General features: G+C 35.1%; 1 protein-coding gene across 1 annotated transcript; it reads left to right on the forward strand.

Moving 5' to 3' along the window:
• On the forward strand, positions 1–966 carry LOC122201236 (olfactory receptor 52N4-like). The gene has a single exon (XM_042907152.1). The coding sequence runs from the start codon at positions 1–3 to the stop codon at positions 964–966; it is 966 nt and encodes a 321-aa protein (XP_042763086.1).
• Positions 967–11,426: the final 10,460 nt, after the last annotated feature.

The following is an 11,426-nucleotide window of genomic DNA, read 5'->3' on the forward strand; positions in this document are numbered from 1 at the left end:
ATGCTAATGCTGAATAAAACAAACTGGACTCCAGCCTCATTCATTCTTAATGGAGTCCCAGGACTGGAAGACATGCACCTGTGGATTTCTTTCCCATTCTGCTCCATGTATGCTGTGGCAATGGTAGGGAATTGTGGGCTCCTCTACCTCATCCACTTAGAGGACTCCCTGCACAGGCCCATGTATTACTTTTTAGCTATGCTTTCCCTAACTGATATTGTCATGTGCTCTAGTACAATCCCTAAAGCTCTCAGCATCTTCTGGTGTCATCTCAAAGAAATTGGCTTTGATGAATGTCTGGTACAGATGTTCTTTGTCCACACCTTCACAGGGATGGAGTCTGGGGTGCTCATGCTTATGGCCCTGGACCGTTATGTGGCCATCTGCTACCCTCTGCGCTATTCAACTATCCTCACCAATCCTGTCATTGCAAAGGTTGGGCTTGCTACTTTCTTCAGAGGGGTGTTCCTCATCATTCCCTTCACTTTCCTTACCAAGCGCCTGCCCTACTGCAGAGGGAATATAATTCCTCACACCTACTGTGACCACATGTCTGTAGCCAAGTTATCCTGTGGAAATATCAAGGTCAATGTCATCTATGGTCTGATGGTTGCCCTCCTGATTGGGGGCTTTGATATCTTGTGCATCACAGTCTCCTACACCATGATCCTCCGGGCAGTGGTGAGCCTCTCCTCAGCAGATGCTCGGCAGAAGGCCTTCAGCACCTGCACTGCCCACCTCTGTGCCATTGTTTTCTCCTACAGTCCAGCCTTCTTCTGCTTCTTTTTTAATCGTTTTGGGAGCCACACAATTCCTCCATCTTGCCACATCATTGTGGCCAATATTTATCTGCTCCTGCCTCCCACTATGAACCCTATTGTCTATGTAGTGAAAACCAAGCAGATACGAGACTGTGTCATAAGGATCTTTTCAGGTTCAAAGAAAATCAAATCCTACAGCACATAGAGGGGATATTTTTCACAGAAGAGGTTAAGGGGAAGGAAAACAATACTCTGTTGGCTGTTTAGTCATGGTCTAAAGATGCCTTTTTAAGATTACTATTTTGTTTTTGACCAAGGTAGGACCTGAGAAGGACAGTAAATGTTTTCAGAATCCCAAAGTCACTGATGTGGCCCTGCACACTCTGAATTTTTCACCTTCTCACCCCAGTGAAGAAGTAGTCTCATCATTAACCCAAGTTCCCGTGAACAAAAAGCAATGGGAAGCTGAGTAAATTATCAAAAGAAATGAATAAATCATAGAGATATTCTGCTGACAGGTGCCATTTTGTCTTGTTTTCAAATAGTGATTGGAATTTCTAGTTTGAATGACATTTGTTACTTTCCTCTGGAAAATATGTGGTATGTTTTTCTCATCATTACCAAAATTTCTCTATTTTCTCGGTATTGTCCTCCTGATGGAGAAACTAGTAAATATACTATGATGTCATTAGTCTGATGAGATTTCAACCTCTGGACTGTAATTCAGAAATAAGTTAGTCATCTGACTATGTCTCCTATAGAAAACTCCTAAATGGCCAATGTCTAGTAATTACATAAAAGAAGAAACCTTGAGATCTGGAAAGAAGAAAGCACATAGTAAGGGGGAAAAAAGATAAATACAGTAATCTTTTATTCTCATCTTCAATTTCTAAATTATGTTAGACTATTGGAGGGAAATTATAACCTTGTTGATATGGTTCTAAATTTATGTTAAAGAAATGTTTATGGTAATTACAAATTATATTGGGCAAATGAATTTATTATTTATTTATTTATTTATTTATTTAATATGAAATTTATTGTCAGATTGGTTTCCATACAACACCCAGTACTCATCCCAACAGGTGCCCTCCTCAATGCCCATCACCCACTTTCCCCTCCCTCATACCCCCCATCAACTCTCAGTTTATTCTCAGTTTTTAAGAGTCTCTTATGGGTTGGCTCCCTCCCTCTCTAACAGTTTTTTTCAGGGGGGCAAAAGAATTTAAAGGGAGGTAAAGTTTTTATACTTCATTTGAACTGGTCAAATGAGGACATCAGGAGGCTGAGATGCTATGTATATAAATATAAAATGTGGAATAACCATTAAAGAATCTATGCAAAGAGATACACTGTAAAAATGCTATACATAAATAAAAATGGACTTCTAAAAATACTTTCAGGACCTACAAAATGGCAGAAATGTTAGATCCTTCTGATTATTTGACCCTGTTATCATCATCTAACATCCTTCTTTGTCTCTTATGACAGTTTTACTTAAAGTTTATTTTCAGATACAAGTATGGACTTCATTGCTCTCTTTTGGTTACCATTTGCAAAAGTATCTTTCCCCATCCTTTTCCCTTCAACCTGTTTATATCTTTATATCTAAAGTCTTTTGTATACAGCATATAGTTGGATCTTGCATTTTTAATCTATTCAATTACTCCATGTCTTGTCATTATGTTTATTTAATCCATTTACATTTAAAGTATTAATGGTAGAAAGGACTTAGTATTTTTATTTTGTTAATTATTTTCTGTTTGTCCCTTAATTAGTTCTTTTCCTCTCTTATTTCCTTTCTTTGTGTCTCATTAATTTCTTTGTTGTGGCATGTTTTGATTTCTTTCCTATTTCTGTTGTGCACCTTATATAGATATTTTCTTTGAGGCTATTGTGGGGACTGCATAAAATTACATATTGTTATAATAATCTATTCAAATGTTACTCTTATACATCTTTCCTACCCCCAATTTCTGTTACTGATGTCACAGATTACATTATTTTATATTTTGTACCATTAGCACAGTCTCATAGTTATTTTTTGTGCTTTTATCTTTTAAATTCTAAACTGGAATTAAAAGTAATTTATGTGCTGCTACTACAGTATTACAGGATTCTGTATTTATCTATGCTTTACCAAAGAGCTTTATATTTTCATATAATTTCATGTTGCTGTCTAGTGTCCTTTTAACTTCGGGTTCCTGTAGCAATTCTTAGCAAGATAGATCTAGTATTGATGAACTTCTTTAGCTTTCATTTATCTGTGAAGGTCTTTATTACTATTTCATTTTTGAAAGAGCTTTGCCAGGTAGTATTCTCGGATAGCAGTTTTTTTTTTCCTTTCAGCACTTTGGATATATCATCTGACTCCTTTATGATCTATAACATTTCTGCTGAAAATCACTGATAATTTTATGGAAGCTCACTTGAACATGATGGATTCTCTTGCCACTTTTAAGATTTTCTCTTTGTCGTGGTTTCTGGAAATTTGTTTGTAATGTGTCTTTGGACCCTTTTGGGTTTATCTTAGTTGGAGTCCTTTAAGCTTCTTGAAGTTAGAGGGTTTTTTTTTTTCTTCCTCAGATTTGGGAAATTTTGGCCATTATTTCTTCAAACAAACTCACTATCCCTTTTTCTCCCTCTTCTCCTGCTAGGACTCCCTGATTATCTTGCTTATTCCCTATAAATATCTGAGGTTTTCCTTACTTTTTTTCCTATTGCTTTTTCTTTTTTTTTTTTTCTGGCTTAATAACAGCAAATGACCTGTCTTCGGGATCACTTTCTTTTCTCTGATTGATCAAAACTGATGTTTATGCTTTGTAATAGAGTTTTTAAATTGTATTATTGTATTCTTCAACTCCACAATATTTTGTGGTTCTTTTTTATAGTTTCTTTTTGTTGATATTATTGTATCTTCACATTTTTCCTGATTTTGTTTGGTTGTGTTTGTCTTCTTTTGTAGTGCATTGAGTTTATTTTCAATGATTAATTTGAATACTTTGTCAGGTAATTCATAGATCTCCATTTCTTTAGGGTCAGATTTTGAAGATTTATTTTGTTCTTGTGCTTTGTTTTTGTTGTTGTTGTTGTGATTTGCGCATTTGAAAAAGCAACCACTTTTCCTAGTCTTCATGAACTTTCTTTGTATAGTGAAAGGTCTTCACTGATCATCTGACTAGAAATTCTTTTTTTTAATTAATTAATTAATTTTTTAAAAATTTATTTTTAGTTTTTAAAAATTTACACCCAAATTAGTTAGCATATAGTGCAACAATGATTTCAGGAGTAGATTCCTTAGTGTCCCTTACCCATTTAGCCCATCCCCCCCCACAACCCCTCCTGTAACCCTCAGTTTGTTCTCCATATTTATGAGTCTCTTCTGTTTTGTCCCTCCCTGTTTTTATATTATTTTTGTTTCCCTTCCCTTACGTTCATCTGTTTTGTCTCTTAAAGTCCTCATACGAGTGAATGACTAGAAATTCTGATGGCCTTTTGAACATTTTATGGGGATGCATTTTCTTGGGCTTGGGTATGTAATTTCTCAATTATAAAGGTTGGCTGGTTTCTTTTTAAGAACTTGCAATTTCTTGCTTCCTCTGGTATCAGTCTACTAGTAGGACATACTCAGGCACTAAAATGAATAACAGAGTTCTCTTTTATTTTCAGCGGCCCCAAAGACATCCAAAGTATCCTGAGTCTGCCAGTGTTCCCAGTCAGGAAAGAAAAAAAAACAGTCCCTTAGGTAGCTCCCTGAAAACCAGACCATTGGGCATATATTCCATTCTATTTTTCCCTCCCAAGGTGGAAGCCACGAGCTAGACACTTATCATGATTGTGGTGAGTAGTACTAGTTTATGTCTACAGTATTACAATTTCTCTTCAACTGAACAAGAAACTGAGTTCTATATTGTTTTTAGTTGCTCCCAGACATCCAAAGTATGCTGGTGCTGTCAGGTTTCTGAATCAGGTGAGACAGAAATGTTTCTCCAGTTGTCCCCTGAGAAGTTGGATCATTGGATGCATACTTTTCTCTTCTCTTTTTCTCCCAGACAAAAAGCTGCCAGTGAGCTTCCCAACCCCCCAGTTGCAGTGAGTGATTCCAGGTTGGGGAACAGGCTGACATAATTGAAATTAAACAACAGAAATAAGAGAGAAAGAGAAAAGCAAAGTATGCATCCAATGTTCCAACTTCTCAGGGAATCACCAGAGAAACTGGTTTCTGTCTCACCTGACTCAGAGACCTGACAAAAATACTGATTTGAAGGGACATATGCACCCAATGTTTATAGCAGCGCTATCAACAATAGACAAATTATGGAAAGAGCCCAAATGTCCATCACCTGATGAATGGATAAAGATGTAGTACATATATATACAATGGAATATTACTCAGTCATCAGAAAAGAATGAAATCTTGCCATTTGCAATGATGTGGATGGAGCTACAGTGTGTTATGCTAAGTGGAACAAATCAGTCAGAGAAAGACAAATACCATACAATTTCACTCCCATGTGGAATTTAAGGAACAAAACAGATGAACTTAGGGTAAGGGGGGAAAAAAAGAGAGGGAAGCAAACTATAAGAGACTGTTAATTATAGAGAACAATCTGAGGGTTCCTGGAGGGGAGGAGAGTGGGGGATGGGCTAAATGGATGCTGGACATTAAGGAGGGCACTTGTTGGAATGAGCACTGGGTGCTATATGTAAGTGATGAGTCACTAAATTCTACACCTGAAACCAATGTTAAACTATATGTTAACTAACTAGAATTTAACTAAAAACTGTAAACAAAAAATAAAAATAACAAAATAAAAAGAAATAAAACAATATTTCTTACTTATTTCAATGAACCTGTTCTTGGCTTTAGGCTTCTGTGGGGTGTTGTGACTTCTTAAATGGCTTCTGAAGTTCTAGAGGTTTTTTGGACCACATATTGTTGTTAAATCAGTTTACCTATAGGAGAATGAGGTCTGGGGCTTTCTGTTTTTCCATCGTGCTGATGTCCTCAATATTCATTCATTATTCCTAAAAAAAAAACCGCCTCCAATAAGAAGAGTGAAATGTCCTCAATATGCTAAAGATCATCTATGAATCTCCCAAAGCTAATATTATGCTTAATGATGAAAGAATGGAAAGTTTTCTTCTAATACTGGGAACGTAGCAAGGATATTTGGTCTCACCACTATTATTCAACAAACTAATTGAAATGCTGGCCACTGCAATAAGGCAAGAAAAGAAAACAAAGGGCCACAAATTAGAAAGCAGGAAATTACAATGTCCCTATTTGCAGATGTTATGACTGTCTATGTAGAAACTACTGAGGAATGTGGCAGATGATATTTACACTTGTGGTGAGCATATCATAACATATAGACTTCTTGAATCACTGTATTATACACCTGAAACTAACGTAGCAATGTGTGTCAACTATCCTTTAATAAAAAAAAAAAAAGAAAGAAAGAAAAGAAACTACCAAGGAATCTACAAAAAAATATCCTAGACTCAGTTGGTTAAGAATCTTATTTTTGGTTTTGGGTCAGGTCATGATCTCACAGATTGTGGGTTTGAGCCCCACATCTGGCTCTGAACTGACAATGCAGGGCCTTCTCCCTGTCTCTGCCCTTCCCCTCCTTGCACTCTATCTCTCTATCTTTCAAATAAATAAACACACACAAAAAATCAATTGTAGCTTCATAACCTAACAATAAAAAATTAAATAAAAAAATTCAATGATATTTACAAATGCTGAACAAAAGAAAATAGTTAGATGTAAATCTAACAAAATTTTAGAGGACTCGATGAGATAAAAGATAAAGTAGATAAATGGAGAGGCATACCTTGTTTATTGTTTATTGATGTAAAGATATCAATTCTTTCCAAACTGATACGGGTTTAATGCAATTCTTACAAAAAGCTCATCAAGATTTTTTGTTTATATTGAATAAGATTATTTTAAATTATATATATAATATATAACATGTAATTATATATTATATATTATTTAATACATATATTAAAATATATTATATTTGATGGGCACCTGGTGGCTCAGTCAGTTAAGCATCTGACTACAGCTTAGGTCATGATCTCATGGTTCATGGGTTTGAGCCCCACATTGGAATCTGTTCTGAAAGCTCAGAGCCTGGAGCCTGCTTCAGATTCTGTGTCTCCTTCTCTCTCTGCTTCTCTCCCGCTTGTGGTATGTCTCTCTCAAAAATAAATAAACATTAAAAATTAAAAAAAATATATATTTGTATTTAAATATTATATATTTTATATTTAAATATTAAATATTTTAGGGGTGCCTGGGTGGCTCAGTCAGTTAAGCATTTGACTTTGGCTCAGGTCATGATCTCACACTTCATGAGTTCAGGCCCTGCATCAGGCTCTGCACTGACAGCTTAGAGCTGGAGCCTGCTTGAGATTCTGTGACTCCCTCTCTGCCACTCCACCACTAGTGCTCTGTCTCTCTCTCTCTCTCAAAAATAAACATTTAAAAAATATATTTAATATTCTAAATTTAAATATAATTAATATATATTTTTAAAGTATATAATTATATATATATAATTTAGTACATATATAATATAGAGAGAAAGTCAAATGAAAATAATAACTAAAATAATTGAAAAATAATTAAAGTAAAAACTCTTCTCAATTTCAAAATTTATTATATAGCCATTACATCAACATTCACTGTATGTTAACTAACTAAAATTTAAATTTAAAAAAGTGTGGTATTGGCAGAGGATAGACACATAGATCCATGCAACAGAACAGAGAAGTCAGAAATAGAAAACACACAAACAAAACAAAAATACCAAACCTTGAACCAACTCTTATAATAGTACCTATATGCAAAAATGAACTGAAAGTGGCTCATGTAAAATGTAAAGTTCTTTTTCTTAAAGTTTATTTATTTATTTTTTGAGAAAGCGAACACAAGTGGGGGTAGGGCAGAAAGAAGGAGAAACAGAATCCAAAGCAGGCTCTGTGTCATCAGTGCAGAGCCTGATGTGGGTCTCTAACTCGTGAACCTTGGTTTCATGACCTGAGTTGAGATTAAGAGCCAGATACTCAACCAACTGAGCCACCAAGGTGCCCCAAAATGCAAAGCTCTAAAACAGTTTTTAAACTATGGACAAAATCTTCAGGGTCTATAGCTAAGCAATATAGACTTGACACCAAAATAATAATCTTTAAAAAGAAACTGATAAATTTGTCTTTATAAAAATAAAAAATTTACTCTGCAAAAGTATGTAAGACAAGCTATGTCTGGGAAAAATATTTATAAAACACATATCTGAAAACAGGACTAGTCTTTGTGTGTGTGTATGTGTGTGTATTCAACATTTTAAAAAATCCCAATCATTTAGAATAAAATAGCCAAAAAACATGTTTCACTGAAAAGGATAAACAGTTGAAAAATAGATACATAGGGGCACCCGGGTGGCTTGGTCAGTTGACCCTTCAGTCAGGTGACTTTTGATTTCGGCTCAGGTAATGAATGATCTCCCGGTTTTTGGGTTCATGCCCCACATCAAGCTCTGTACTGACAGTGTGGAGCCTGATTGGGATTTTCTCTCTTCCTCTCTCTCTGTCTCTGCCCTGCTCACTAATGCTCTCTCTTTCTCAAAATAAATGAATAAACATTAAACTTAAAAAAGAAAATTAAAATTAAAATTAAAATTAAAAAAGAAACATAAAATTAAAAAAGAAAAATAGGTACAAAGAAGAATATTTAGTATTGTCAATCATTAGTTACATGAAAATTAAAATCATAATGGGACATCACTACACAATTGTGACCATGGCTAAAATAAAAAAAAAAAATCACAATAATCAAAAGCTAGTAAGGATACACAGAAACTGGATAACTTATGCACTGCTATACATTGCTGGTGGGAATTACAAATGGTACAATCACTCTGGAAAATCATTTGGCAGTTTCTTAAAAAGTTAAATACACGACACCATAAAACTTATCAATGGCATTTGTCCCAGAAAAATAAATACTTAATTACTCACAAAAACTAATAAACAGTGATAAGAGAACCAAAATGGCGAAGTTGAAACTCCAAAAGCGTCTGTCCTTAGCAAAAGCAATGAAAAATTGTAAGAATCAACATTCTCAGAACTCGTTACCAATCAGAGGTTTTCAGAAATTAGAGGAAGAGCTGAAATTAGAAATTAGAAAAAACAGCTGAATCTCACTAAGTGAATTTTGTGTTACTTTTTTAAAAAAAAATTTTAATATTTATTTCTTTCTGACAGAGAGAGAGAGAGAGAGAGAGAGAGAGAGAGAGATCATGAATGGGGGAGGGGCAGGGAGAGAGGGAGACACAGAACTCGAAGCAGGCTCCAGGCTCTGAAATGTCAGCACAGAGCCAGATGTGGGGCTTAAACTCATGAACCGCGAGATCATGACCTGAGCCGAAGTCAGACGCCCAACCCACTGAGCCACCCAGGTACCCCAATGTTACTTTTTTTTTTTAGAGAGAAGAGAGTGTGAGTGGGGGAGAGGGGCAGAGAGAGAAAGAGAGAGAGAGAGAGAGAGAGAGAGAGAGAGAGAGAGAGAGAGAGAATCCCAAGCAGACTCTCCACACTCGGCATGGAGCTCAATGCATGGCTCAATCCCACAACCCTGGAATCATGACCTGAGCCAAAATCAGGAGTTGGGGGCTCAACTGACTGAACCACCCAGGTGACCCTGTATTACTTTTTAATAGTGGCAAAGTTCTTCCAACATAAAATTGACCGTTTTGATAATTTTAAAGTGTACAATTGAGTGGCTGCAGTACATTAACAATGTTGTACAATTATCACCACTATGTAGTTCGAGAACATTTCCATTACTGCAAAAGGAAACCCTGTACTCATTAATCAGTTGCTCCTATTCCCTCTCTCACACCTTTTCCCCAGCCCTAACAACTACTAATTTGCCTTTTGTTCTATAAATTTGCCCATTCTGAGTATTTCATAGAAATAGGATGATACAATTCATGGCCACTTATCTCTGACTTCTTCGAATAACGTTGTCAAAATTTATCCATGCTTTAGCATGTATCAGTACTTCCTTCCTTTTCAAGGTTGAATAATATTTTTTGTATGTATACCACATTTTATTTATCCATTTATCAGTTGATGTGCATTTAGGTTGTTAATACAATCTGGCTATTGTGCTATAGTGTTGCTATGAAAATTTATGTACACATTTTTTTTTTCAGAACATCTGTTTTCAATTCTCTATACCTGGCAGAGGAATTGCTGGACCATATCATACTTCCATATTTTACTTTTTGAAAAACTACCAGACTGTTTCTCACAGTAGTACATTCCTACCAGCAAAGTTTGAGGATCTCATTTTATCCAAATCTTCACTAATACTAGTTATTTCCTGGTACTGGTACAAGCTACAATACACATGTATTTTGAAAACATGCTGAGAGGAAAAAAACAGAAACAAAAATATATTGCATGATTCCATTTACATGAAATGTCTAGAATAAGTACGTCTATAGAAATACATGGTAATTTAGTTGTCAGAGGCTGAGGGATGGGGTGATCATGAATGACTAATGGTTAGGGGCATTTCTTTTTGAGGTACTGGAAATGTTCTGGAATTATATAGCGGTAATGTTTGCACTGCGTTGTGAATGTACTAAAAGCTATGATTTTAAATGACTAAGGGGTTAACTGCATATTCTGTGAATTTAACCTCTACTTTAAAAAACACCAAATGGGGTGCCTGGGTGGCTCAGTGGGTTGTCTGACTCGATTTTGGCTCAGGTCATGATCCCAGGGTCATGGAGCGAGCCCCAAGTTGGGCTCCACTCTGAACATGGAGCCTGCTTAAGATTCTATCTCTCTCCCTTTGCCCCTCTCCCCTGCTCTCTCTCTCTTTAAAATTACATAAATAAAAAAATAAATGCATGAATACAGAAATAAAAATTTAAAAACCCAAATGAAGTTAAAGAATTGCATTAAAAATAGTATCTGTGTATACATTTTTATATTATTTCTTATAAATTACAAGAATCTACATGTCTAAGAATAGGAAAGTGGTTAAATTAATTGTATAAATATATATGAAGAACTTTTATTCAATCCTAATAACACTAAATCATCCTTATTATAATGTATTAATTATACAATATAAATTTAAAGTGGCCAAATTTATGTTTTAATATGTCACAATCCAGACTTTTGCCAAAAACACATATTGCTAACATGTATGTATATATGTATATGAATATATATGTATATTCACACTCATGAGCTATATATGTATATATTTATATAGGATATATATAAAAGTATCATAAGTTAACAATACATTACACAATTTAGGAATGCTGTTTATCTCCTCCCAAACATTTATATTTTTCAAAATCAATCAAAATATGCAGGCATAGTTTCTCAAAAATCAACTTTATTAAGTACGATTTATAGACAACAAAGTGTGTTCATTTAAAGTGTGCAATTTGATGAGTTTTGACACAGTATATACTCATGAAACCACCATCACAATCAAGATACAAAACATTTCTATTACCTCAAAGATTTTTTTTATACCCACTTGTAGTTCAGGCTTCCTTTCACCCTGGACCCACATAACCACTGATTTGCTTTCTGTCACTACAGATTAGTTTGGATTTGTTT

The sequence above is a fragment of the Panthera leo genome, chromosome D1 (genome assembly GCF_018350215.1).
Source record: "Panthera leo isolate Ple1 chromosome D1, P.leo_Ple1_pat1.1, whole genome shotgun sequence".
NCBI classification, from domain to species: Eukaryota; Metazoa; Chordata; class Mammalia; order Carnivora; family Felidae; genus Panthera; species Panthera leo.